Genomic DNA, 27,740 nt, shown 5'->3' on the forward strand with positions numbered 1-27,740 from the left:
TATTTAAAAACAAAAATATTGTAAATTTTATATAAACTATAATATATAACTTATATATAATTCTTTAAATATATGTATATATATGCATATAACGGATCAGATTGGATATCCGTTCCTATAAATATTGATATTTGTGATTGTTTTTATGGATGCATTTTAGTATTTGATTTGCTTCGTAGAGTAACGGATATCCAAAATTTTCGGTTCGATTCAAAATGGATAACGAATCAAATCAAAATTAATGAATAATTTGTTCAGTTCTATTCGTTAACAGTAAAAATAACGTAAAGAAGAACCATGCATGTGAGTTTTATATTAAAAAAAACGTAAAGTACATAGTGTGAACATATTTATGTAGAGTTTGGTTGAGAAGATCTCTACATATGACATGTGTCCATTTTAGTGTGAACGCATTTATTATAATGCTTTTTCTTTAATATATAAATGATGTTTTTGAGACTTAGCATAACTTTAAAGAAATTTACTAAAGTGTCTATTAGAAAATATATGAGAAAATAAGAGTAAAGTTGCATGAATAAGTAGATCAAGCTTGTAGTGTGGCCATCAAACTCAAGAAGTGAGCATCCATACTTGAGTTCTGAAAGCTTTATGGGACATGTCACATGTGATCTGCTTAAGTGTGAAACTTACTTTGTCAAAAGAGTGTGAAAGTTATGGAATACCTATACCTATATACTAAAAGGTCAAGTGGAGAAGTTGTCATTGGGACTGTAAGAGTTTAGACAACAAAGGGGTGTTTGTCTACGAAGCTTCAAATTGTATTGTCACGGGGAGATCCACGTGGTAAGTTTTCCGGAGGTGTCGACGCAAAGACTCCAAGAAAGGAGCTGCTATGTCGATAGTTTCCCACACGTACTATGTCCTGATTCGCTTCTTTTTTTACTTATTACTACAGTATTACATAACTTAAATTTATTAGTTAAATATTTAGGCGAAAATATGTTTCATGTCACTATTAAAAATAAGGGCAAAAAATAATCGTAAAAGAGAAACCATATGGGATTTTTTCAATAAACGGAAAAATGATAAATTCGAAAAAGAATTATAGTTGAACAAGAAAACCAAAAACGAAAAGAAAATTGTTTTTTGCAGAAATGAGCCTACCATTTCACAAGGGACAACACACCACAGATTGAAAAGTCAACAATATTGACTAAACAAGCTGGTAGTCCGACAAGATCCCAAGTTGTGTCTGACTTTCAACGACCTCTCGTTTCTCAAACCTTTGGGAGCTACCCGGAAAAGACATCACATTCACACAAAGAACATAAACTCTTCTAGACATTTGACATTTTCATACCTTATTCTTACGTTTTTATCATTACTTTCTCGAATCTTGTTTATAATAATATAGTATTATCAAGAATTCAACACAGTTGCTCATAAATTTCCGTGTAACTAAAATATTTTAATTAGGAGATTCGTTCACTGACTCAAATTTGATTCGTCATTTTCTTTACTCCTCTCTTCGACGACCTACCTCTGTCCATCGATTTGTCGAGTTTCTGGGAAAAGCTTTGGAGGTTTCAAGTCAAAACATCATTTAGGTATTTTCAAATCTTATCTGATAGACTGATACCATTGTTTGGCCTTTCTGGCCGTTTCTTAAAGTCTTACAAAAAAACAAACCTTAAAACCCTGATTATCTCAGCCGTTGAGTTGATTAACAAGATTTTCTATCTTTCTATTGTATTTTTTTCTGATAAAAACTTATTTTGTTTTTTTTTTTTATTCAATAAGAATTCAACTTGTTTGGATTGTCTTGAGAAATATCCTTGTAACTACATTAATTAATAAAATAAGAACATACCATTACCAGTTCATGACGCTATCCTCTCTCCCTTTTATCTCTACAGCTAAGCTGTTAAGTCATCTTGTACCACAAGATTAAGATATCTTCAAAGATAATCGCTTAATTACCCTTTCTTGGTTCCGTTGAAGTTCGAGATATGAGGGAAGGAGCTTTAATTGTAGCGGTAGCGATCAAAGGGAACAATAGCAAAATCAAAGGCGTTATTCGATGGGCACTTCAAGAATTCGCTTCTCAAGAACATGTTGTCTTCAAGCTCTTACATGTCCAGCCAAGTAAGAGTTACAAACGTGACAACTTTTACAAAATTTCAGTAACAAACTTCCATCTGATTTGTTTTGTATGAAACAGGAGATTCGATGTCAGTTTCAACCTCAAGAAAAGACTCGACCACAACTATCAAGATATTGAGAGAGAGAGCACAAAAACTTAAACTGTGTATATTAACTTAATGAAGAATGTACAATGTGTGTCCTTTATATACAAGTATACGGTATATAGTAAAGTATGCTAAGCCTCTGTTTCTATACAAGTATTAGAGAGCTTAGTATACTCAATACGCCCCTCTCAAGCCTCTGAAATGGAAGGTAGAGTTGATGAAGTAGAAGGTGAAGATGATGATGGAGTGAAGAGGCTTGAAACAGACATACGAGAGAGGATGTGATGAAAAGGAGATGGATGTAGCGGCTTGGTGAAGATATCCGCATGATTGTCAGCACTAATGACATGTATGAGCCTGATGAAGCCTTTCTTGACCTGATCACGCGTCGTGTGACAATCAATCTCTATATGTTTAGTGCGTTCATGGAAGACCGGATTAGTCGCAATGTGAATGGCAGACTTGTTGTCACAAAAGAGCTTAGCCGTGTGTTGAACTGTAATCTTCAAATCAGTAAGCAACTGTTGCAACCAGATGAGTTCACAAGTCGCCAAAGCCATGCTGCGATATTCTGCTTCAGTACTGCTTCAGTACTGCTTCTACTCACTGTCTGTTGCTTCTTACACTTCCAACTGATCAATGATTTGCCAAGATAGACACAGAAGCCAGTAACAGAGCGTCGAGTGTCGGGACAAGAAGCCCAATCTGCATCAACAAAGGCATTCAAGCATGTCTCCGAGTCAGCAGCATAGAACAAACCCTGGCCAGGGTTAGATTTCACATAACGAATAATCCGATGAGCAGCCTGAAAGTGAACATCAGTAGGAGCAGATAGAAACTGACTCAACCGATGAACAGCATACGTAATATCAGGCCGAGTTATCGTGAGATAGAGTAGCCGTCCAATCAACTCACGATAAGGAGTAGCATCAGGCAAAGAGACTCCAGTAGTGGCACTCAGAGGAATAGATGGATCCATTGGGACGGCACATGGCTTTGAGGCAAGCAAACCTGTATCCGCAAGGAGATCCAGTGCATACTTCCGTTGAGATACCGAAATGCCTGTCGAGTTTCTTGCTATCTCCAGACCAAGAAAGAATCGAGCAGGGCCTAAGTCTTTTATCTTGAAAGCTTGATGAAGGACCTTCTTAACATCAAGAACAGCTTGAGGATTATTGCTAGTGATGAGAATATCATCAACGTAGACAAGCAACGCAATAAAGGATGATCCAGAGGTCTTCACAAAGAGAGAGTGATCTCCTGGAGAAGGTGAGAAACCATTTGCGAGCAGAACAGAAGAGAAACAGTTGTACCACTGGCGAGACGCCTGCTTCAGACCATATATCGATTTGTTGAGACGGCAAACCGGATTTGGTGGCAAGCTGACACCAGGGGGTGGAGTATATCCCAATGGTAAGCTCATGTATATCTCCTCATCAAGCGCACTATGCAAAAACGCATTTGTGACATCCATTTGATCCAGACTCCAACCTTGTGAAGCTGCAAGACTGAGAATAAGCTTCACACTAGTCATTTTAGCCACTGGAGAGAAGGTATCTGTATAATCAAGACCCTCTTGTTGTGTATATCCTTTAGCAACAAGGCGTGCTTTCGGTCTCTCCACAGTGCCATCTGCATTGTATTTGATCGTATAGATCCATCTGCAACCCACAACATTTTTACCCGGGGGCAGAGAAACAACAGTGAAAGTCTCATTACGATCCATTCCCTCAAACTCCACATTCATTGCTTTTGTCCAAAACTCAGACTTCACGGCTTGCTTAAAAGATGTAGGTACTGTCTCAAGAGAACATGTAAGGACAGCATCTTTGAAAGAAAAGGAGATGTTATCATATGAGAGAACAGAGGAAAGTGGATAGAGTGGTTCAGATGAAGGAGAGGAAATGATATTAGCAACATAGTGGTTTTTCAAAGAAGAATCCATAGAAATGAGAGAACAATGATAGTCAGAAAGATAGGTAGGAGCCTTACCTGTTCGTTTTGGCCGAGCTCTACCAAGTTCAGTATTTGTTGTTCCAGAAGTCACAGCTCCTCCATCCAAAGGAACACTTGAAGGAACCGATGGCAATGCAGAGGATGATGATGATGCATGCGAATGCAAAGGAACATGAACAGGAATGGCAGAATCAATAGCAACAGGAACAGGTAATGGCAAAATGGAATGAGAGAAGATATTATCTGGTTTCGAGCTACTTTCAAGTTTCTGAAATGGAAAATCTGTTTCGTGAAAGAGAACATTTCGAGAAACAGAAACAATACGAGTTTCAATATTAAGAACTTTGTAACCCTTAATGCCTGATGGATATCCCAAGAAAATGCATGGTTCAGCTCGAGGTGAGAATTTATGTCTATCCTTTTGTAAAGTTGATGCATAGCACAAGCACCCAAACGATTTTAAGAAACTGTAATCTGGTTTCTTTCCTGTCAACTTTTCATAAGGCGAGATCTTATTTAAAAGTAATGACGGAGTTCTATTAATAAGAAAAACCGCAGTAAGAACACAATCACTCCAGTATTGTAATGGGACACTAGATTGAAACATTAATGCACGTGCAACGTTTAAGAGATGCTGATGCTTACGCTCAACAACAGAGTTCTGTTGAGGAGTGTAAGCACATGAAAATTGATGCATAATACCATTCTCTCTTATCAGGTTTGAAAAGGCAAGTTCTTGAGCATTATCACTACGAATCATTTTGATATTAGCCTTATATTGAATGCGCACAAGCTTAACAAAAGATGGTAAGATAACAGAAACATCACTTTTATATTTCATCATATAGATCCACGTTACACGAGTATGATCATCTACAATTGTAAGAAAGTACTTGTAACCCTCAACAGACTCAACACTAAAAGGACCCCAAGTGTCTATATGAATAAGATCAAATGGTTCCTTAGACATGTTATTTTTATGAGGAAAGGGTAAACGACGTTGCTTAGCTAATGGACAAACAGGACAACTAGCATGTTCGAGTAAAGAAGACTTATCTAAATCAATATCAGCAGAGAGATGTTGTAACTTGGCAGAAGATGGATGTCCGAGGCGTTGATGCCAAAGAGAACCATCAACCTTCAAGGATCCACAGAAGTTCAACGACGGAGAAAGCATTTGTTGATCAAGAATGTATAGATTGTGAATCACTGAACCTCTACCAATCATCAAGCCCTGAGTATGCTCCTGTATATGACATGAATCAAAAAAGAAATGAGCAGAGTGGCGATGTTGTTGTAATAGACTACTAACACTGATGAGATTAAACCGGAATGATGGCACATGTAAGACATTCAACAAGACAAGTGAATCAGATAAATGCACTGTGCCAGTATGAGTTATCGGTTCCTTAGCACCATTTGGAAGAGAGACTGTAACTCCTGAAACAAGAGACACTGAACTAAACATAGCTAAGTCAGAACAAACATGTGTAGTAGCACCACTATCTATTATCCAGGAACCCAAAGGGAGATTTGTAGATAAGGAAGAAAGTGTTTGGTGTTGAAAGGTTAAAGATTGATGCTCAAAACGCAGGCTAGTGGAAGGAAAAGAGAAATTTGAGACAATACCACTTGATGATTGAGCAGCCATGAAACCTTTGTCTGTGATTGACGCATTAACCAATGACTGTGAAGCAAGAGAGTCAGGAGGTCGCATATGAGACTGTAACTGTTGAATGAGCTGATGAACTTGATCAGGATGAAAAGCAGTCAGATCCAAAGTCCCTGCCTGAGGAGCAATCGAGGAAGCAGTTGTTACATTAGCAACATTGTTCTGCTTAGAGTAAGATTGTGCAGGCTTTGTTTGAAGTGGTCTCTGAGAAGAACCAGACTGAGGATTATGCTGAGAGTTGCTTCGCTGAGAGTTGTTGTTGTTGTAGAATCTATGACCAGGCGGATAACCATGCAACTTGAAACATTTCTGCACAATGTGTCCTGCAACGCCGCAATGTGTACAAATAGGACGTGGCCTAGACCGATATGAGTTATTGTTGTTGACAGTAGCATATGCCGCATTCTCAACTGGTCCAGAGTAGTGAGACTGATCAAACTCACTCGTCGAGCTTTGAAAGACAACATTATCAACTCTTGTAGCTGGCTTAATACTCTTCTGACGCTCATCTTGAGTAACCAAGTTGAAAACTTCCTCAATTGGGGGAATTGGTTTCAGCATCAGAATGTGACGTCGAGTAGCTTCATAGGACTCATTCAAACCCATCAAGAACTTCATGACACGACTCCTTTGTTGAAGCTTCTCCCAAGACGCCGCTGCACTACACTCACACTTGCCACACGTACACACAGGGAGATCAACATAATTTTGATACTCTTCCCAAAGCGTGACAAGTTCCGTATAGTAAGTACTGATGTCCAAAGAACCTTGCTGGATAGAGCTCAACTTTTGCTCAATCTCAAAGATGCGAGGAGCATCATCCTGCTTGAACCTCGTCATAAGATTCTTCCAAATACATTCAGCACTAGACATGAAGAGCAAACTCTGACCTATCTTCTTAGAAACCGAATTCATTAGCCACGTAGAGACCATATCGTTGCACCTAGACCAAGCACCAGAGTCTCTATGATCAGCAGAAGGTTTCAAGATTGTACCGTCAATGAAGCCGAGTTTGTTCCTGACATTAAGAGCCATACGAACGGAACGACGCCAAGAATGGAAGTCAGCACCAGAGGCAAGACGATCGGTAACAAGCGCCAAACCAGCATGATCAGAGTTGTGAAGATAGTAAGGATTCTCATACTGATCCACGAGTGGGCGAGTCGAAGTAGAAGGCGAAGTCGCCATCGAATGAACGTCAAGAAACGAGTCGACTCAGTGATGAAAGTCGAGTTGAGCTGAATCGGAGTTTGCAAAACGGAATCGAAAGAACCGGAACAAAGAACCGAGAGCCGCGATGCGAATCGGAGCTCAATCGAAGATGAAACAGAGCTCAGAGGCACGCAAGATGAAGAACGACGACGAAACAAACGAAAGCAATCAGATCCAGCACTCGAATCACCAATGAGATGAAGAAATCAAAGAAAAGATTTGAGATCGAAGCACTCATGGTGAGAATCGAAGCTCAAGAATGAAGAAAAATGGCGGAAAAGTTAGTTATGCTCTGATACCATATCAAGATATTGAGAGAGAGAGCACAAAAACTTAAACTGTGTATATTAACTTAATGAAGAATGTACAATGTGTGTCCTTTATATACAAGTATACGGTATATAGTAAAGTATGCTAAGCCTCTGTTTCTATACAAGTATTAGAGAGCTTAGTATACTCAATAACAACGGTTTACAAGAAAGATGTTGATAGGAAAACAAGAGAAATGCTTCATCCAAGCAGTTCCATGTTTGCTCATAGAGAGGTATGTATTGGAATCATGGACTTCTTCACAGTGGATATATGGTTTCTTGTTTCATGTTTTTGTTAACAAGAATCTAACATCTTGTGAAATGTGAAAGGTTCAATTGGATATGATGGTACTTGAATCAGATGATGTAGCCGATGCAATCTCTAAAGCGGTTCAAGATCATGGAATCAGTGAGTTAGTCATTGGAGCTTCCTCTTCTATCATCTTCTCATGGTAACATATCAAAAACACTCTCTTCACTAAAGATTTCTTTATATATATTTTGGTTTTCTTTAGTAATTTTTTTTTGGTTCTTTTGCAGGAAGCTGAAGAGAAGCAACTTATCTTCAAGAATATCAGATGTTACACCGAGATTTTGCACCGTTCACGTTATCTCCAGAGGGAAGCTTCTAAATGTTCGAAAATCCGATGTAGACATTGAAACAAGCATAGCAGATGATAGGAGTGAAAGCCAGTTCTCTTCAAGTAGCCAGTCAGGTATTAACTACTTCACTAGCCGGTCCTGAGATTTAATTACATATTAGCTAATTATATTTTGGGTGTCAAAACCAATTTTTCATCTGGCTATGCTCAAAACCGGTTATGTCTATATATATAGGACGCAAGAAAATCTTGATAACCGGTTTGATTTGATTGATTGTTTCTCTAACATTCTAGGGTCAGTAAGTTCGACATCGAGTCATCAATTCTCATCTACATCTCTACTCTATCAAAGAGTCCAAGCGCTTTCAACCGTTAACCAAAAGGTCGGGACAAATATGGGAACAAAGAAGAGTATTGATACGCACCATAGCAGAGCCGCCTCTCTAGATGTGGATGAACCAAACCAAAGGGGCTATTACCGGACGAACAGCTCATTGGTTAGGTATAAAGAAAGTGATATCCACAGCCGGAGAAGCTCTCTTACTGAGGAAGGATCAAGCTCAGGTTGCTACAGTGACCCTACTTCATCTAGTAGCCAGGTATATTTTCATTTTCATAACCAATCCATAATACCAATTGATGATAAGTGGAGTGATCGATCTTATAATTTTTCGAGTGTGGCATTCTTAACATTCAGATGAATAAAGATTTTGAGCTAGAGAAGCTGAAGATTGAACTCCGTCACATCAAAGGAATGTATGCAGTTGCTCAAAGTGAAGTCTTGGATGCTACTAAAAAGGTTCATTGTTTGTTACAATATTTGGTTATAAATATATTTTTTTCCTTTTGATATTTAAGTTTATATGTATCCTCTTTGTTGTCGCCAAAAAAAAAAAAAAATATGTATCCTCTTTGTTATCTCAGATGCAAGATCTTAACCAGCGTAGGTCAGAGGAAGCTACGAGGCTCAAGAACTTAACGATAAGAGAAGAATACGCGGAGGAGGCTGTGGAAATGGAGAGGGAGAGACAAGAGGAGGCGGAAAACGAAGCTGAGCTCGTGAGAGAATGTGTTGAGAGAGAAGCTGAGGAGAGACTTGAGGCGGAAGCAAGAGCGGAAGAGGTTAGAAAGGAGAAGCAGAGGCTTGAGGATGCACTTGAGGGAGGACCACTTCAACGCCAACAGTACATGAAGTTTGAGTGGGAAGATATCGTTCAGGCCACGTCATCGTTCTCTGATGAACTCAAAATCGGATCGGGCGGGTACGGAAGCGTGTACCGGTGTAACTTGCACCACACAACAGTAGCTGTCAAGGTTCTTCATTCAGACAAAAGCAGCTTAACCAAACAGTTTCACCAAGAGGTAAATAAAAAACATTATTTTACTTTTTTAACCTTGAAGAATATATTTACTGTTTTCTCAAACGATTTGTCATCTTCAGCTTGAGATTCTTAGCAAGATTCGTCACCCGCACTTGCTTCTCCTCCTAGGCGCGTGTCCTGAACGCGGCAGCTTGGTCTACGAGTACATGCACAACGGAAACCTAGAGGAAAGACTCATGAAACGCAGACCAAACACTGACGCACCGCAACAACCGTTACTATGGTTTGAGCGGTTCAGAATCGCTTGGGAGATTGCTTCAGCGCTCTACTTTCTCCACACAAACGAGCCGAGACCAATCGTTCACCGCGATCTTAAACCGGCTAATATACTCCTAGACCGGAACAATGTGAGCAAAATCGGCGACGTAGGCCTTTCCAAAATGGTTAACCTCGACCCTTCTCATGCATCAACGGTTTTCAACGAAACCGGTCCGGTTGGAACGTTTTTCTACATCGATCCTGAATACCAAAGAACCGGTGTGGTAACTCCAGAATCTGATATCTACGCGTTTGGGATCATACTTCTTCAGCTAGCTACGGCTAGATCCGCGATGGGTTTGGCTCATTCGGTTGAGAAAGCGTTGAGAGATCAAACCGGGAATTTTTCAGAGATTTTGGATAAAACTGCTGGAGATTGGCCGGTTAAGGAAGCTAAAGAGATGGTTATGATAGGGCTCAGATGTGCGGAGATGAGGAAGCGTGACCGTCCGTATTTAGGGAAAGAGATTTTACCGGTTCTTGAACGGTTAAAGGATATTGCTTGTGACGCAAGAAACATGTTTTCTGAAACCGTAAACAAACATAACAACCACGCTCCGAGCCATTTCTATTGTCCAATAACTAAGGTAATTAATTATAATCATTATCTTTTAATTTTACGTCGCTTTATTGCTTTTGTTTTGATCATTTTAGTATGGTTCAATTGATGAATATTAGGATGTCATGGAGAATCCATGTGTTGCTTCGGATGGATATACATACGAGAAGAGAGCCATTAAGGAATGGCTTGAGAAGAATCATAAATCTCCAATGACGGATTCGCCCTTCCCCAACCAAACTCTTCTTCCTAATCATTCTCTTCTTTTTGCTATCAAGGAGTGGATATCGTCACATACAATTAAATAGAAAAAAGTTTCAAAGTTACAAGGCAAAAGTACTCTCGTCGATTAACATGCATCATTGTGTTTTTTACACCATTCTTTGCGCACACATACCACACACGACTACACGAATAGGTAGATGATGTTTATACATATTGAAAAGATTGGAGTTTTTGTTCGTAAAATTAGTGACCTTATTTGTCAAAGAAAAAACCTTATTCATTTTATTGTACAAATAGGTTATAGGTTTTGACTGCGCACTCGCAGGAAAAGATAATACAGTAGTATTGGTTTTTGTTTTATCACAAGTATTTTCTTGTATTGTATTTGTACATGTCTATATATATTTTTCCAAAAATAAACATAACGTTCAGTTTTGTTGAATACTATAATGAAACTTGATTGAGAAAATCATAGCTGGAAAAAAGTATTCAAATTTCAATTTGCATGGGAAAGGTACATTTTTCTAATCTTTAGTTGTGAATGATTTATTCAAGATATATGATAGGATCGTAAAGTTGGCCTATATGGTTCCCATTAAGAAGATACTCATATCTTTTATTATTCTGTTTGGTCCAACCACTTTTGTTTTTGGGTGAATTGGTTTAAAACCCTAAAAAAATGAAAATACCAATGATGTGACTAGTTTGTGTCTATGAAAAAAGGTATAACATTGTGGGATTTAGGGTATTTGGTTAATTAGGGTAAAAGTTTAGTGTATGGGGTGCAATTTCTCTTTGTTTTTTTCTTAACACCTATCGGTCCCATAGGAAAAAGAATAGTCCCAGCTGAATGGTATGTAAAAAAATAATTAATTCGTAAATTTTGTGACTTTTGTCAAGTACGATTTTATTGAATGTAAATGTTGTTTAGGTTAATAAATATGAGTATACGTATACAAATCTGGTTATGTGATATTGTCAAGACACCTAGATAGGCCATTAAATAGTGTGGGTTCTATACTTCTATACAGACCAGTAAACCAATAATGACATCGATTTTTTATGCTAAGAAAGACCTAATAAATGGTGTGTGATATTGTCAAGACCTACCCTAGCTTATTCTGCTAAGAAAGACCAGTATATTAAAGACTAGTAAACCAATAACTACATGGATCTTTTATATCAAATATACAGACTTATAAACCCTTTGTATTGCATGCATTGACCATGTTTCAGAATGGGTCAATGTAATAAAATTAACCAGTAAAAATCTTGACAAATTGTTCATAATTCATAAAGCAACATTTCAAGTGAGTTGTGATTGTTGAAAGCCTGTGGCATGAAGGGTCCCCTCTCCAACCTTTGCTATGTCAGTATATGACAATTGCGTGCGGGAGTGGGACTATATAAGGACTATACGTTGTGGAAGGATAGATTGTCATTAGATTATTTAAAATTTTCTATAATTGTTTGGTTAGTAATATACATAGTCATAAACAAATCTCTTTATGATTATTAATCATGCCTAAGTATAACTCAATTACAAATCGTGCTGTCCGTGATCATTTTGATTTCCCTTTGTTAATTTTCCACGTCTAGTTCTAGTAAGTCTAACACTAGAAGAGAGTAAACTAGTCCTTCCAATAAATTGACCTAGACAAATTGGATATCAGTAAGTCTAACACTAGAAGAGAGTAAACTAGTCCTTCCAATAAATTGACCTAGACAAATTGGATATCAGTAGGTCATAAACACATGCAATTGGTTGGGAACTTGAGAGGAGAAGAAAACACATTTCAATAATAGCAAGGAAAATAAGACACAAGTCCACATTAATACAACAAGTAACATGTTTTCAGATCTACATTTATATGAATTAACTTTCCCTTAAATATACTAATCATTTTCTTTCTTCACACACATCAATATCACTACTGTGAACAAAAATATTAGTTTTTTTTTTCCATATTTTTTTTGCTTTTTCATTTTTTAATTCTCACACCTAAAAAAGGAAACCTTCCTCAAAATAAATCAAGCTTTAAATCTCTCATTTTACTACCCAAAAACAGAGAACGAAACCTTCTCCCATGAGATGAGAACGCATTTGCTAAAACTGATACTTGCAGTATCTCTACCAACTACATTCTCGATAGCACTCGCCATCATTGTAATCTTCATCCTCTGCAGAAGAAGAACAACAACAACAGAGTCCAATGAGCTCCAACACGACGTCGAATCTCCTTACGAAAAACAAGACTTCTCCGGTTCAGAAACAGAGGAGGAGGAGGAGCTTGTCATCTTCGAAGGAGGAGAAGATCTCACCATCTGCGACATCCTCGAAGCTCCCGGAGAAGTCATCGGGAAATCAAGCTACGGAACATTATACAAAGCGAGTTTGCAGCGAAGTGGGAAAGTCAGAGTTCTTAGGTTCCTTCGACCTTTATGTGCAGTGAGATCTGATCCGGAGGAGCTTGATGGCGTCATCGAGTCGCTTGGATTTGTCAGACATGATTACTTGGTTCCTCTGTTAGGTTTCTACGTTGGAAACAGAGGAGAGAAGCTTATGATTCATCCCTTCTTCGCCTCCGGGAATCTCTCCGAGTTCATTAGATGTAAGTCTCTCTGTTCTTCTTAAACCGCAAAAAGATTAAAGACATATACTTTAAAAAAAATTCGAAGAAAAGTAAATAACTTTTTAGCTATCTAGATTAGCTTTCGTGTCTGTGTTCTCTCTTCTCGTTGATTCTTGTTTTCTGTGTATGTTTTTTGTTTCCTGGGAAACAAACAGAATCCTGAGTTCTCACTTTCCCGGAAAAAATGGTAAAACAGTTATCAATGCATTTAAGAAAATAATTACGGTTATCAAATACCTTCCCTTTTCAAAAAATGAAGAAATTGTTAAATTCAAAAAGTTTAAATTAAATTATTGGCCAGAAATTAAAATAAATTGTTTCTTATACATAAATAAAAATATTTATTATTATGCATTACTCATTTTTTTAATACGTGTGAAAAATTTATACTCCCTCCGTTCTCCGTTCCTAAAAAAATGTATGTTCTGGAAAAAAAAATTGTTTTAAAAAAATACATTTTTTACTTTTTCAATGTATGATTTTATGAAAAATTGTAAGTTTCAAAAAAATTAATGGTGTGTATTGAAGTTCTATTGGCTTAAAGTTATGGAAAATTGTTATTTACAAAAAACAATGCATATTTAATGAGTTTTCTTAATATATGTGAAAAATTTAGAATATGCATTTTTTAAAAACAGAGGGAGTAAAATTTATAATTGGGGAAGGGAAGAAGTATTACATACATCAAATCATTTGGTAACTGTAATGATCCAAACTAAACGAAATGGTCTGATGTTTATTGATCTGTCTTTTGTAGTATGGATCACTACAATTATTGATCTATCTTTTGTCGGTAACTACTTTTTTAGTCACGTCCCACTTTCTCATGCTCACCCATGAAAGACAAAAACTTTATAGATCTCGTTTTAAAAAAACATCGAAATCAGCAAAAGCATTGTCATTAGTTTTCTATTAGTTTTATTCACCATGTGCTTAAAAAAATTGCATAGTTTTGGCAGGTGGAGATGTTGAATCACACAAATGGAGCAATATCTTGAGCATCACCACTGGAATAGCCAAAGCTCTTGACCATCTCCACACAGGAATGCAGAAACCTATCGTTCACGGGAACCTCAAGTCCAAAAACGTTCTCTTGGACCAGAGTTTTAGGCCTAGAGTCTCTGATTTCGGCTTGCATTTGCTCTTGAATCTCGCGGCTGGGCAAGAGATACTAGAGGCTTCAGCTGGAGAGGGTTATAAAGCGCCTGAGTTGATTAAGATGAAGGAAGTGAGCAAGGAGAGCGATGTTTACAGCTTCGGTGTGATCATGCTTGAGTTGGTTTCGAGTAAACTGCCAACGAACAAGAGTTCAACTACTAGTTCTGTTCTTGACAATGAGAAATTGTTGGATTTGTGCCGTGCTGAGATTCTTGGGAGGGGTGAGGGAGATGGAGTCGGTGTGACCAAAGAGTATGTTCTTGAATACATTGAGCTGGCAATGTCTTGTTGCTCTCCAACGCCTTCCCTTAGACCCAGCTTCAAGCAAGTGTTGAGGAAACTTGAAGAGATCAAGAAATGATGCCTAGCAAGCTGACTAATCTTCGGTACAAACAAGCCAAGAGAAAGTTTTAAATCTTTCAAGCATTCAGATACTTTCACCATCGATAACAGATACAAGGGAGAGAGCCTTCTTGAACAAAATTTCACCAGGGGATGATACAATACATATCACATGCTCTAGACAGTCGATACTTACAGAGACGAAATTTTGCTTAGGCAGGACTTCAAGAATAGTGGGTGGAGAGAGGAAGATAGTTTCAGACGCCAACAAGGGACTCAAGGAACTTCACAAGGCCTTCCGTAACCCAAGAACACCATCAACTGTCTTGAAAGTAACACGGTTTCTTGAATGTAATGTCCTTGACGTTGTTTCTCATAGCATTGTGTGCAGTATGTGCAGCAAGATTACGATTCAATGCTTTTTACTCTTTATTTTCTCCATCAAATCATTCAAAACTCTGTATATATCATCCTTCTGGGGATGGTGGTGATCCCCAGAGCAAAACTTGTGGATTTGACCTCCAATGGTAATCCAGCTCAGGCCAGGTTCTTTTCTCATGGCTTGAGAGTTCATCACATTCCTTACGCTCAACTCAGCTTCAATATTCCCAGCTTCTCTGTACGCGTTTGACAATAGAACAAGAGCAGCTGAATCTTCCGTGTTATAACAAACAACCTTTCGAGCCGCAATCTCTGCCAACTGAACGTCCCCATGAACCCTACAAGCTCCAAGCAACGTCGACCAGACTTTCTCATCAGGCTCCATAGGCATCTTCATTATAAACTCCCATGCTTCGGATAGACGTCCCACACGGCCCAGTATATCAACCACACAAGCATAATGTTCAATCTCCGGGACCAGTCCATATTTATCCTCCATCAAGTGAAAACACCTCAGGCCTTCGTCCACTAGTCCTCCGTGGCTGCAAGCAAAGAGAAGACATAGGAACGTAACAGAGTTTGGTTTGGGAAAGACTAACTCCTCCATCTTTCTAAAGAGTTTTAACGCATCTTTAGCCATGCCGTGTTGGGCGTATCCAGATATCATGGCCGTCCACGAGACGACATCAGGGTCTTTCAAAGATTCAAACACCTTGATGGCGTCTCTCACGCTACCGCATTTCGCATACATGTCGATGAGAGCACTCTCGACGCATTTGTCTGTAGCAAAGCCAGTTTTGTATGTCAAGCTGTGGACTTGCTGTCCATATTCAAGGAAACAGAGGCTAGCACACGACGCGAGCACAGCTGAAAACGTGATCTGGTTCGGTTGAAACCCCGCTTCTCTCATCTGGGAGAAAACGCTTAGTGCTTCCTCCTCCCATTCAGAAGACTGAGAGTAAGCTGTCACAAGCGTTGTCCATGAGATCTGATTCGCATCCTCTCTATTAACGTCGAAAAGCTTCCTCATCGCTCCAAGCTCACCACATTTGGCGTATGCATCCATCAAGGCGTTGAAAAGACTCATCACACCAGTCGTTTCTCCCCCACCTTTCACGATCATTCCATGAACCTGCTTTACATATTCTAAAGACCTCATGTCAGCAATTGAATTCAACGCACTGCAATACGTGTACACATCTCTCTCGACATCATTCCGACACATTCTAAGGAACAGTAACACCGCTTCTTCCCCCTCTCTAGAACTTGTATAACCAGATAACAAAGCGTTCCACGGTAAATTCACTCCTCTGCATCCAGAGAAACTCGACTCAAAAACCGACCTCGCTTCGGTTAAGCATCCACATTTCGCAAACATATCAATCAAAGCTGTCCCCACGTGGACGTTCGACTGCACACCCATCTCTAACGCAACACGAGTAATGTATCTACCTTTCTCAGCATCTCCCAGCTTCCCAACAGCTTTGGAGACGCTGATAAAACACGGCACGTTCGGTCTAATCCCTTCCTCCAGCATCCTCGAGAAACTAACGTACGCTTCCGAGTAAAGACCGTTCGACGCAAACCCTGATATCATCGCGTTCCACGAAACCTCGTTACGACTCTCCATGGAGCTAAACACCTTACGGGAATCCCCAACCCTCCCCAGCTTAGCGTACACGCTAAGCAAAGACGTGTTAACAAACGTGAGAGACGAGAACCCGCGTATCACAACTTGAGCGTGAACCATTTCACAGAGAGTAACGCCGTCCACGCAACAAGTACACGCCTGCGCTGCAGCGGAAAGAGCGTATTCATCTGGGGAAACATCACAGCTAAGCATCTCGACGAAGTAGCCAAACCCGTCGCGGTGAAACCCGTTCTCTGTAGCTCCGACTATTAATACAGTCCACGAGAAAACACTCTTGTGGGGAATTTCGTCGAACACCTGGCGTGCGGAGCCGAAGTCTGAGGTTTTTGAATACGCGATGACCATTTGATTCAACAGCAGCGTCATGGACTTCGACGTAAACTGAGATTTGGTGACGATCCCATGAATCGATTTCGTGTTTTGAAGAGAGTTTTTATCTGCAGCATCTCGTAAAAGCTCTGTCAGTGATGTAACTGGATAAGGTAATGAGATTGAGATTTCTCGAGGCTTTTGCTTAATCTGTGATGGTGGAAACAGTGATGAGGTTCCTGTCTGGAAGGAACACGAGATCTCGTCATGAATGAAAAAGGAAGCTACTTTAAAGATAAGAAGTACAGAGAAAGAGAGAGAGAGTTCTTACAGATGATGGGGTATTAATGGTTAGAGGAAACGATATCCCGACAGAGGAGCTCATCCCAGATGTTCTGTCGGATATCAAGTAACAGAGGATTCCGGCAAGGAGTGGATAGAAACTCCCCGGGAAAAAACAGATGTTTATGTTCAACAAACTAAAAAAGTTACAAAACGGCGAGCAGTGCTATCATATTTAACAGGAACGGCAGTGTTTTCTTTGTTTTGTATGTCTTCTGAGTTTTATAATCATTGCCAGAACTGTTTATCCATTTCCCACATACATTAGAAAGCTCTTGAATTTGTGTAACGAGTAACGACAAAAATATATTTTACTAGTTTTTCTATTAAAGATCTGTTCTTTTTTTTTTAAACTAATTTTCTCCGCTAAAATCAATTCTACACAGAGATTCGATTCTAAGCTGTTTCAATCCTACGATCTCGGATTTGTTCTATCCGTACGTACGAATATGGAAGCTTCGATTTCGTTTCGTGGGTCAACTACAAAGCCCAACCTTTCATCACTTATCAGCCCTTCTTCTTCCGTCGTCCTCCACCCTCGTCTCCCTCTTCCTGCTTTGAGGCTGAAGAAAGTCTCAGCCTTTCCTCGAATCTCCCACCGTAACCGCCTCGTCAGAGCTCAGTGCTCAGATGGATTGAGACCAGAGGAAGACGATGGGTTTGTGCTAGAAGACGTCCCTCACTTGACAACCTTCCTCCCTAATCTGTCGGTAAAACTCTCGTGTTTTTTTTTTAACTTTCTCGTTAGTGCATAGAAGAAGCTTATGGTATGTCTGTAATGAGTTTTTACATTTAAAGGTAATAACTTTTTCTCTTGGGTTTCATAAGATTTTAATTTGTTTCTGATGTCATAGTCGTACCCAAATCCACTGAAGGAAAGCCAAGCATACGCCATTGTTAAGTAAGTTAAACTTCTTTTCTACATGGCATTAGTAAGTGAACTAGTAATGTCTTGTAATGTATAATGTTTATGGCTGTTTCTGTAGGCGAACCTTTGTCAGTTCCGAAGATGTGGTTGCACAAAATGTAACCTTTGATCTTTTTATCCCCTAAGCATTCTTCTTTAATTTTGCTTGCTCAAGTTTCTTCTTCATCTTTTCAGATTGTAGTCCAGAAGGGAAGTAAGCGAGGAGTACACTTTAGGCGAGCAGGGCCTCGAGAAAGAGTATGTTTTTTAAACTTTTTGTCAAAAAAATTATTCTCGCAACTGAAACCTTTTTTTTCTCAGGTCTACTTCAGATCAGATGAAGTAAAAGCTTGCATAGTGACGTGTGGGGGCTTGTGCCCTGGGATTAATACGGTTATTAGGGAGATTGTATGTGGATTAAACAGTATGTATGGAGTCAGTAATATTCTCGGCATTCAGGGAGGATATAAAGGCTTTTATTCTAAAAACACTATCACCTTGACGCCTAAAGTGGTTAATGATATTCATAAACGTGGTGGCACTTTTCTTCAAACCTCGAGAGGAGGACATGATACAGCCAAGATTGTTGATAACATTCAAGATAGAGGAATAAATCAGGTAGCTAACATAAACTAATAACCTTTTTTTTTTCTTTTTTTTAGGGTATAGTGTTTGGACTAAGCCATAGCTTTCAGGTGTATATTATTGGAGGTGATGGGACTCAAAAGGGTGCAGAGAAGATATACCAGGTGATTTGATTTCATCATCACTTGTTAGTAGTTGTTGTGTATATGTAACATTAAGTAATTGAATTGTGAAGGAAGTGGAGAGGCGTGGGCTTCAGGTGGCGGTTTCTGGCATCCCCAAGACAATTGATAATGATATTGCTGTAAGAACTCTTTCATCTTTGAGGTCTATTTTGATCTCGTATGGAGTTTCTTATACATCTATCTTCTTCTTCATCCATTGTTTTAGGTGATTGACAAATCCTTTGGGTTTGACACTGCTGTTGAGGAAGCTCAGAGAGCTATCAATGCTGCACATGTGGAAGTGGAGAGCGTGGAGAATGGAGTTGGAATTGTTAAACTCATGGGCAGATACAGCGGTGAATGTTCCTGTGGTCTCTACTCTCTTTTTGTGAATCTGAAGGTTAAAACTTTTTTGGTACAAATTTTCTGCAGGTTTTATTGCTATGATTGCAACTTTAGCAAACCGTGATGTGGTAACAATAGACACTCTTATTTGATTGTTAAAAATTTGTCACAATTAAAGTTTCTTCTATATATAGTGGCGTTAGTAACAATGAAATGTGTGCAGGATTGTTGCCTGATTCCAGAGTCTCCGTTCTACCTTGAAGGAAAAGGTGGGCTGTTTGAGTTTATAGAACAACGACTCAAAGAGAATAGCCACATGGTTATTGTGATAGCCGAAGGAGCTGGACAGGACTATGTTGCTCAAAGCATGCGCGCTTCTGAAACTAAAGATGCGTCAGGAAATAGACTCTTGCTTGATGTTGGTCTGTGGTTGACTCAACAGATTAAGGTTAGAAAATGGTTTCTAAGTTGTTGTTTTTTGTTTTTTTTTGAGAAACATTCGAGATGAGTTTTTTTTGTGAACACAACGTTGCAGGATCATTTTACAAATGTTCGGAAAATGACTATAAACATGAAGTACATAGGTATATATATATATATCTTCAGATTCGTTGTCTCTGTCTTGTTAATGATCTTCTGCACATTTTATTGACTCAATATACTTTGTAGATCCGACGTATATGATAAGAGCAATACCGAGTAACGCATCAGACAATGTCTATTGCACTCTTCTTGCCCAAAGTGCAGTTCATGGAGCAATGGCTGGGTACTCTGGTTTCACCGTTGGACCAGTTAACAGCAGACATGCTTACATCCCAATTTCTGTAAGCTTTACACAATTTTTACTTAATCATGGAGGAGTCATATATATAATAATTCAATGACTTTTGAGTGACATGTTGTGTATTTGTGCAGCGAGTGACAGAAGTGACCAATACGGTGAAGTTAACGGATAGGATGTGGGCTAGACTCCTTGCATCGACAAATCAACCGAGTTTCTTGACTGGTGAAGGAGCGTTGAAGAATGTGATCGACATGGAAACTCAAGATAAGATTGATAACATGAAGATCTCTTCTATCTAGCTAGAAACAGGCCACGTTATATATATTCATCAACTGTTGCTAGACCATATGCATAGAAGAGATATCTCTTTATCGACAACCATGGAGTATTTCATTGGTTACAAGAACTCTTTGGTTATAGCTTATTCGCAATAATAATACTCAATTTAGATGTAAACACACAGATCTTTAGTCTCTCTCTATCTATCTCTCTGCTAGTTTAAAACTGCAACTTGTGCATCTCTCCTCCATCTTTTAGCTGTTGTGTGTGGTCCTTGCAATTCCTTGTCAGATTTGCAAATGAATGCTGCTGACTTGTACCCAACCATGAGACAACACTTGGGTACATTTTTTTTAATTCTGGTCCCTCTTGCACAACTTGGATATCTACTCAATTCTTTGATTCATACTCTCTGGACATCACTACCAATTAATACCTCACACTGATCCTACAGCTCTTTAACCAATGAAAGAACACACAAGTTCCATTGTCACATAGTACATACTCTGCAAAACACATTAACTACACTAATCCAACATCTTCTTGGCTCTATACATAATACTTCACATGCTTATATAGATTTACCTATACTAATTAAACTTAAGCATCACTAGTCCCATTAGTTTGATGATGAATTGCTCGTAGCTGTTCCTTGAGGCTCCGGTACATCGGTTCTTCTCCTCTTCCGGCAAGAATTGACCGGGGCATCATACTTTCCTGCATCCAAAGGAAAGTTGAGCACAGCTTTTCTTCCCCTGAGCTTAAAAGCTTCATGGTCATAAGCTCTTGCAGCATCAATATCACTCTCAAAAGTGCCTAGCCAAATCCTTGATCCTTTCTTTGCCGGATCTCGAATCTCTGCTGCGAATTTTCCCCATGGCCTCCTTCTCACGCCTCTGTAATGCCTTGTCTCTTCAGCTCTCTTTGATCTTTTCCGGTTTGAGACAGTTTCAACCTCAGGTGATGTTGTAGTTGTTGTTGTTGTTGATGATGATGATTCTGCTTCCATTTGCAGAAACTCTTGGACATAGGAATCTGGATCAAGAACCGGTGAACTAGGCTCCTGTTTAGGAACTTGGTTTAAGGGTTCTAGAGACCAGAGTCCTGAGAAAAAAGCAGCGTCATCAAAGACAAAATCTTCCATGAAACCATCAGGGATCATCAAGTCTTCAAAGAGATGCTTCTCCAAATCAGAGATTTCCTCAATAGTTGCCATATTTTATTTTCTTATGCTGGCAGACAAGACAGAAGAAGAAAAGTCTTGCAAGTGATGTTTTGAATTAAAGTTCTGATCTATCTTTTGTGTTTATAAAGACAGAAGAAAATAAAAAATCATAAACATGTGTTTGACAAACATGGGTGTGAGGTGTCACATGTCTCTCTTGATTACTATGTGATCCCCCAGTCTTATCCATTAACCATTTATGGAGACAAGTTAAAAGATCTTTTGTCAAGTTGATCAAATTGCTTTTCTTGTAGGGTTGTCTTTGCTAGCTACTTGCTCGTATATGATTTGAAGCAACTTGATGTTTCCTTCTTTCTACTTAACTTTGCAGGGCTCCACTTATATAACCAAACCCTACTACCCTCTTGCTCAGTTGCTTGAAAAATTATACTCCTAACCTAGTAATAATATTTATTTTTCTTATCTATTAATAATAGCAATCCCAATTAATTTATAGGGTTGCGTCTTTTCATTATAACTTTACTCATACTTGTTTATTGTATTTTTTCGTTTATATCCGTTTAAGATAACTACAGATGTATCTATTCGTTGTAAAGTTGTATCTTTTCATTATAAAGTTATATCTTTTCCTTTTGTCTTTTGAATTATATATAATTGTGTTGTTCACAATTTTTTTGCACCATCGAATCATTATAATCTCACTCTCACTAATACACATCTCTGCACTTTCAACCGGCTATCTCCAACCAACTATTAAACAATTTTCTTTTGATTTGGGGCCGACATTGACCCTGCGCTGGATCTTTTTTTTTTACCCTGCTGGTTGTTTTCCCTTCTTATTTACTTTCTGTTTTAGTATATTTAGATCTCTGGTTCCTACCATTAAAATCACTGGAAAAGACGATTCATAACGGTGGAGTCATCTTTGCACGCATCTTCATATTTGTTCATTTGTTGTTTCCAGAGATTAAGAACTACGACTACACGGTTTTTAGATTCTCGGATTTCGTCACAGCGTTGAGTAATCTCCATTAATTTACGTGGTTACTTTTAGTACTTGTCTTTGTTTCTCTTGATGACGAACACCACTACCGGGGGATGCGGTTAAAGGATGAGCCACCATTGTCGTAACCAAACACCACTACAGGGGGAAACAGCCGTGACATCAAAACCATCGTAATGGATCCAAATAATGGAGACGTGGATGAGACAAGACAAAGATCAAATTCTTTTACAATAAGACTTGCATATAAAAAGAGACAAATGAAGGTGCAGTAATCATTGTTCTCGGAATATATATATTTGCATGAACAAATTGATAAACAAAACAAATCTGGATTTTGTTTGTCATGTTGTTGTTATTTCTTTTCGCAAAGTAAAAGATAAAATAACTGTGTGTGATGAAAAGTCACAATAGTTCATGCATGTGTCTTTACGTAGATTAATGAAATTAATTATTTAATTACTTCAAAATAATAGATTAGTCGTGTCATGGAATTGAACGGGTGCATGCATAATCTAAAAAATCTTATTTTTTCTTTCTAATGTTTTAGCGGCAACAACAGCAAAGTCTATTGCGATAATTATTATCCTCTTTATATTTTCGTTTGTAATCCTAAAAACGTTTGTTTATGTTTAATGCTAATATTTACAAACTTCGAAATGTATAAACTCGTGAACTTGTAAGTTATTTTGAATACATAAAATGATAATTCTATTTATAAAAATATTTATTATACTAAAAAATAATATACACAAAAATAACATTGACAATGATGCCAAAAGCAATGAAGTAGTGTCATTTTGAGTGAAAATCTTGTTGGTTAAGAATTTATTATTCTGTAAAAATAAATTCATATAACTTTAGTTCTAATTTGGTTGGTATAACAATCATTGAAATAAATAAATAAAATTGTTACTGATAAGGTTCTTGAGAAATATTATTAGTTGAACAATATATAATATATTTATTTGTGTGTCTTGGTTTAAAAAAACATTATTGCTATTTTTTGGTTATTTCTCATTTTACTTATATTATACATTTTAAAAGTCTATAGAAAGTTAGAAGATAGTGTTTCAAAAAAAAAAAAAAAGTTAGAAGATATCCTTTTCTCTTTCGTGTCGTATAAACTTCTTTGACACAATAACAAGATGTTGTTATATAAAAATATAAATTATACAAAGTGGCATATATTTTTAACTAATGATTTCAAGATGTGTGTGTTTTTTACCAACTGATTATAACTTTTAAGTTATGGGGTATTTCAAAAACAGTTATGGGATATTTTTCATGTAACAATTGAATAGTTTATGAATATTTATTTTTATTACTCTCAATTTTATCTCTATTTAAAATTTTACCAACTGATTATAACTTTTAATGTGTGTGTTCTTTTACCAACTGATTATAATTTTTACGTTATGGGGTATTTCAAAAACAGTTATGGGGTATTTTTCACGTAACAATTGAATAGTTTATGAATATTTATTTTTATTACTCTCAATTTTATCTCTATTTTAAAATTTTATTTTATTTTACATGAAAAATGCATTTGTTTATTAAAGGATTTTTTTCTGTTGAAGAGATGCATCCATTAAAAAAAATACTACTTTAAAGTGTATCCTTTCAAAAAGGTAAAATTTTTAAGTTTAAATAATATTTCAGATAAAAATAATATGTTTATATCAATGTATTTTTTATTTTTTTCTTGAATAAATTGAAATATGTATTAGACTCTTTTTTAATTAGTTTCAAATATTTAGTTGTTTTCGGGATTTTTAATACCTTAGTTAAATAGATAATAAAACATATATATTATGTGGTATTGACATATTTGTTATTTTATTGCAACCAAACCTATAAACAAAAAATAGATTTGTAGTACTATCAATAAAGTAATATAATTTCATGAAAGATAATTTTGTAAAACATGTATTTCGTCAAAAACAATTAAAACAGTTTTAATAAAAGGTTATTTTATAAAATATAGCATTTTTATTTGTATAAAATGAGTTTCCGTGCGATATCGCACGGGTTCATTACCTAGTAAATATAATAATGGATAATTCTCGAACATTTTTATGTTTTTGTCACAAAAATAGACCTCAAAAACTAAAATGATCAAAATAACATTTTTTATTTTGAATTTTTTTTTTTCTTAAAAAAAATTTGAAATCCTATCCCAAAACTCCACTCTTCAACTCTAAACTCTAAACCCTAAACTCCACTCCTTAACTCTAAACATTAATGTCTATATTAATTAACCATAGAAGTATAAGTGTATATTTACTTCTTTTGATAAAACATTTAAGTCTATTTTGGTCATTTTTATTTTTAAGGTTTATATTTGTGACAAAAAAAATATTAGGTCTATCCTAGATAATTTTCTATAATAATCAACTTTCTTAATTATATAATAATATATGTAAGATAATGTTGATTACACACTTTTATGGATGCTTTGTAGATAATCTTAGACGGCAATATCCATTGATTAGTGTAGTTCTACTATTGAAATTCTTAACTTTCATAAACTACTTCTTGTGTTTTTTTACATTATTTTAGTTATTTTTCTTCTTTCTATTATATACTCTATTGACTATTTAGCAGATGGGGAGTAATATAGATGACTTAATACTTATGACCAAGAATATTTTTATTACAGTCAACGAATTTATAAGAAATGAAAAATACAAAGTATCATTTAAATTTTCAACATCCATAATTTTCCTATTAAAAATTAATAAATAAAATGATTGGTACTAAACTATTAATATGATATTTGTACACTAGTGCTATACTTATATACTATAGAAATAAAGAAATTTTGAGTGACGTAAGTGAAAACGTCATCAACCGTTGACAAGTCCGAAGTTCAAGTAACGGAGATAACGGAGAAGTTGGGAGACGTCGGAGATAACGGAGGAACACTGAAAATCCCGTCTCCTGCTCCCACATCCCAAAACCCCATCCAACTTGACGGCGTTAAAGGTACTGCTTCAACCTCAGCCTTAGCCTCAGCCTCCGTTGTCTCCGTGGTATCACTCTCTTCTTCCTCAACTTTAACCCTAACAGCTACCGCCTTCTCATCCTCCTCCACCGCCGGAGAACTCTTAACCCTCTTACGTTTCCCATTAACCCCTTCCTCAAGAAAACTTTCTGACGTAGCCCTAACATCTAGAGGGAAATTCAAGATTGCTTTTCGTCCACGCAACTGAAACGCCGCTTGGTCGTAAGCTCTTGCAGCTTCCACGGCCCTGTCGTAAGTGCCTAGCCATATCCTAGAGCCTTTCTTGTTCGGATCCCTAATCTCTGCCGCATATTTTCCCCATGGCCTCCTCCTAACTCCCCTGTAGTGTCTCTCCTCTTCCTCTTCTCCTGTCTTCTTCACCGTACCAGAGACTGTTCTTGAAACGGATAGGTTCGGTAAGGGCGGTTTACGTCGGTTAAGAGTAGAGTTTGGTTTATGGGTCTGGTTGTTGATGGTTCTTGGGCTTGTCTCTAAGTGATAGTCGTGAACTTGGCTGGTAAAGAGAGATGGGCCAGTTTCATGAAGAGTGAAACTGGAAGGTTTGGTTTCTGTGGAAGCAAAATCTGTGAGAAGGTGTTGGCTTATGAATTCGATGGCTAAAGATTCTTGTTTAGTTGTCATCTTCAGTACTCCTTATTAACTTACTTGAACCTCTTGATCTTTGTGTATGTGTGGAATTGAAGTGTGAAGAAGAGTGACGAGGAATATGGTAATATATAGTGGTGGGAGCTTTAGAAAGTAAGAGAGGGTTCGAGGGAGTTTCGTGGATCGGACCGAGAACGATCATACTACCTTGTGTTTGTTTGGAATTGTAGTGGACTTCTGACTTGTTTCTTTATCTATTAGATTTCGTCGTTTTGTTCTTTTCTGTTTTTCCTTCTTGTCTTTTTCCCTCAACATGGACTTTTTGTCATTTAATAGTACTAATCAAGTTATCATGATGACTTCTTTTAGACTTTTAAATATACAGAGTTTCAGGTTTTTGGTTTATTCGCAGGAGTTTTGAGATTTTAGGTGAAGTTTTTTTTTTATGGATATTTATAACATAACTGTAAGAAGTTTGATGTATTGTGATTTGGTCTCACTGACTGAAAAATCATCCGTTTGATCCGGCTTTGGTTCTGTATTTGCTTCTACCCGATCCATATTTATGTTATTATTTTATAACAAAATTTAATATCTTTAAAATAAATAGAAGACAGCAAGATCAAAGCTAGAAAGGAAAGAACATTGCATATAAAAGGAAAAGAATTGCATGCCGGAGTCTGTCAAAGGTATATTACTACAAATATCATTGTAATTTTTCTCAGAGCATCTCTAATGAAAATTTCATTTTTTTTCTTCAAAATAGAATCGAATAGAATATGAGTAAAATGCTTCAATCTAACTCTATATCTCATTTTATGGAGTAATCTCATTATAAAGTGAGATATAGAGTTGAATTGGAGCATTGTCTACTTCATACTCTATTTTAGAGTAAAAAAATGGAATGAGAATGAAGATACCCTTATAAAACGTTTCTATTATTCCTATCATTTGTAATTAACTATAATTTTTTTTTTGTTTAAGGTTCATGCAAGACAATTATAAATGTACAAATTTTATGTATTTATCTGTTTAAATAAAAACATTACAAATATACTAATTTTGATCAATAAAAATTATTTATTAATTATATATCTCAAGCAATATTAAATTTTATTTAAAATACTAATAAAATTATTTATTTCACAACAAAAATCTTTTCTTAAACATCAAATAAATTAAAATAAAAAGAGTATCAACATATTGAATTGAATGTTGAATTGTTGCAGCAAAATCTGGAAACTAAAATACCATGTTTTTGGTGTTCCACCACATATGGTTGCAGCAAAATCTGGAAACTAAAATACTAATGGAATGCTTTCTCAAAAAAAGAAAAGTTACCATTGGAATATAAACATATTGAACGTTGAATTTGTTTCATCCGAGAAATGAATGGTTGAATTTTCTGACCATTATGACTAAAGGCGCGACCACTCGTCAAAGCCAACGGCCACGGCTAGAATATTAATTATTTCGTTGGCTCCACGAAGGTGTCTCACTTCAACTTGCCAAGATTAACATTTTATTTATTTGTAACCAGTAAAAGATTTATGACTGAAATAATATTCTCTCTGTTTCATAAAAAGTATAATATGAACATATTTCATGCAAATTAAAAAAAATACACTGATATATCCTTATTTATTATATAATTATTTAATAAAATAATTG

The 27,740-nt window shown here is 37.0% G+C and overlaps 6 protein-coding genes across 9 annotated transcripts; 3 read left to right on the forward strand and 3 right to left on the reverse strand.

Annotated features, from left to right (window-relative positions):
• The first annotated feature begins 196 nt into the window (after nucleotides 1-196).
• Nucleotides 197-10,747, forward strand: LOC103860604 (U-box domain-containing protein 51). 3 transcript variants are annotated; one of them, XM_009138241.3, is made up of 11 exons: nucleotides 197-1,568; nucleotides 1,878-2,106; nucleotides 2,183-2,223; nucleotides 7,514-7,594; nucleotides 7,692-7,813; nucleotides 7,902-8,077; nucleotides 8,258-8,562; nucleotides 8,661-8,762; nucleotides 8,888-9,325; nucleotides 9,405-10,190; nucleotides 10,282-10,747. In XM_009138241.3, the coding sequence occupies exons 2-11, from the start codon at nucleotides 1,971-1,973 to the stop codon at nucleotides 10,468-10,470; spliced, it is 2,376 nt and encodes a 791-aa protein (XP_009136489.1). In that variant the 5' UTR covers nucleotides 197-1,568; nucleotides 1,878-1,970; the 3' UTR covers nucleotides 10,471-10,747. The 3 variants fall into 3 exon arrangements, with proteins under 3 accessions (XP_009136489.1, XP_009136491.1, XP_009136490.1); XM_009138243.3 differs by having other exon boundaries at nucleotides 1,963-2,106; XM_009138242.3 differs by having other exon boundaries at nucleotides 1,969-2,106.
• Nucleotides 10,748-12,103: 1,356 nt separating this feature from the next.
• On the forward strand, nucleotides 12,104-14,952 carry LOC103860607 (putative kinase-like protein TMKL1). 2 transcript variants are annotated; one of them, XM_009138245.3, is made up of 2 exons: nucleotides 12,104-12,999; nucleotides 13,971-14,952. In XM_009138245.3, the coding sequence occupies exons 1-2, from the start codon at nucleotides 12,480-12,482 to the stop codon at nucleotides 14,537-14,539; spliced, it is 1,089 nt and encodes a 362-aa protein (XP_009136493.1). In that variant the 5' UTR covers nucleotides 12,104-12,479; the 3' UTR covers nucleotides 14,540-14,952. The 2 variants fall into 2 exon arrangements, with proteins under 2 accessions (XP_009136493.1, XP_009136494.1); XM_009138246.3 differs by having other exon boundaries at nucleotides 12,109-12,999; nucleotides 13,980-14,952.
• On the reverse strand, nucleotides 14,585-17,433 carry LOC103860606 (pentatricopeptide repeat-containing protein At3g53360, mitochondrial). Its single transcript, XM_009138244.3, has 2 exons — nucleotides 17,193-17,433; nucleotides 14,585-17,104 (listed from the first exon to the last, which is right to left on the reverse strand). The coding sequence occupies exons 1-2, from the start codon at nucleotides 17,244-17,246 to the stop codon at nucleotides 14,933-14,935; spliced, it is 2,226 nt and encodes a 741-aa protein (XP_009136492.1). The 5' UTR covers nucleotides 17,247-17,433; the 3' UTR covers nucleotides 14,585-14,932.
• Nucleotides 17,406-20,444, forward strand: LOC103860608 (ATP-dependent 6-phosphofructokinase 4, chloroplastic). Its single transcript, XM_009138247.3, has 13 exons — nucleotides 17,406-17,913; nucleotides 18,058-18,104; nucleotides 18,190-18,229; nucleotides 18,306-18,368; nucleotides 18,432-18,728; nucleotides 18,806-18,859; nucleotides 18,931-18,999; nucleotides 19,086-19,215; nucleotides 19,292-19,332; nucleotides 19,428-19,652; nucleotides 19,740-19,788; nucleotides 19,874-20,028; nucleotides 20,120-20,444. The coding sequence occupies exons 1-13, from the start codon at nucleotides 17,653-17,655 to the stop codon at nucleotides 20,285-20,287; spliced, it is 1,599 nt and encodes a 532-aa protein (XP_009136495.1). The 5' UTR covers nucleotides 17,406-17,652; the 3' UTR covers nucleotides 20,288-20,444.
• Nucleotides 20,445-20,652: 208 nt separating this feature from the next.
• Nucleotides 20,653-21,733, reverse strand: LOC103860609 (ethylene-responsive transcription factor ERF107). The gene has a single exon (XM_009138249.3). The coding sequence runs from the start codon at nucleotides 21,481-21,483 to the stop codon at nucleotides 20,887-20,889; it is 597 nt and encodes a 198-aa protein (XP_009136497.1). The 5' UTR covers nucleotides 21,484-21,733; the 3' UTR covers nucleotides 20,653-20,886.
• Nucleotides 21,734-25,076: 3,343 nt separating this feature from the next.
• LOC103860610 (ethylene-responsive transcription factor ERF104) lies at nucleotides 25,077-26,356 on the reverse strand. Its single transcript, XM_009138250.3, has one exon. It carries the CDS (start codon nucleotides 26,103-26,105, stop codon nucleotides 25,329-25,331), a length of 777 nt encoding a protein of 258 aa, XP_009136498.1. The 5' UTR covers nucleotides 26,106-26,356; the 3' UTR covers nucleotides 25,077-25,328.
• Nucleotides 26,357-27,740: the final 1,384 nt, after the last annotated feature.

Source organism: Brassica rapa, chromosome A03 (genome assembly GCF_000309985.2).
Source record: "Brassica rapa cultivar Chiifu-401-42 chromosome A03, CAAS_Brap_v3.01, whole genome shotgun sequence".
Lineage (NCBI taxonomy): Eukaryota > Viridiplantae > Streptophyta > Magnoliopsida > Brassicales > Brassicaceae > Brassica > Brassica rapa.

Excerpts from the sequence above, each read along its gene's own strand:
- LOC103860609 (XM_009138249.3), bottom strand. The coding sequence starts at position 21,483 with ATGGCAACTATTGAGGAAATCTCTGATTTGGAGAAGCATCTCTTTGAA.
- LOC103860606 (XM_009138244.3), bottom strand. The coding sequence starts at position 17,246 with ATGAGCTCCTCTGTCGGGATATCGTTTCCTCTAACCATTAATACCCCA. Across the intron at positions 17,105-17,192 it reads CCATTAATACCCCATCATCT|ACAGGAACCTCATCACTGTT; the intron begins GTAAGAACTCTC and ends TGTTCCTTCCAG.
- LOC103860610 (XM_009138250.3), bottom strand. The coding sequence starts at position 26,105 with ATGACAACTAAACAAGAATCTTTAGCCATCGAATTCATAAGCCAACAC.
- LOC103860608 (XM_009138247.3), top strand. The coding sequence starts at position 17,653 with ATGGAAGCTTCGATTTCGTTTCGTGGGTCAACTACAAAGCCCAACCTT. Across the intron at positions 18,860-18,930 it reads GTGCAGAGAAGATATACCAG|GAAGTGGAGAGGCGTGGGCT; the intron begins GTGATTTGATTT and ends TGAATTGTGAAG. Across the intron at positions 19,000-19,085 it reads CAATTGATAATGATATTGCT|GTGATTGACAAATCCTTTGG; the intron begins GTAAGAACTCTT and ends CCATTGTTTTAG.
- LOC103860607 (XM_009138245.3), top strand. The coding sequence starts at position 12,480 with ATGAGAACGCATTTGCTAAAACTGATACTTGCAGTATCTCTACCAACT. Across the intron at positions 13,000-13,970 it reads TCTCTCCGAGTTCATTAGAT|TTTTGGCAGGTGGAGATGTT; the intron begins GTAAGTCTCTCT and ends AAAATTGCATAG.
- LOC103860604 (XM_009138241.3), top strand. The coding sequence starts at position 1,971 with ATGAGGGAAGGAGCTTTAATTGTAGCGGTAGCGATCAAAGGGAACAAT. Across the intron at positions 2,224-7,513 it reads CCTCAAGAAAAGACTCGACC|ACAACGGTTTACAAGAAAGA; the intron begins ACAACTATCAAG and ends GTATACTCAATA. Across the intron at positions 7,814-7,901 it reads TCTTCTATCATCTTCTCATG|GAAGCTGAAGAGAAGCAACT; the intron begins GTAACATATCAA and ends GTTCTTTTGCAG.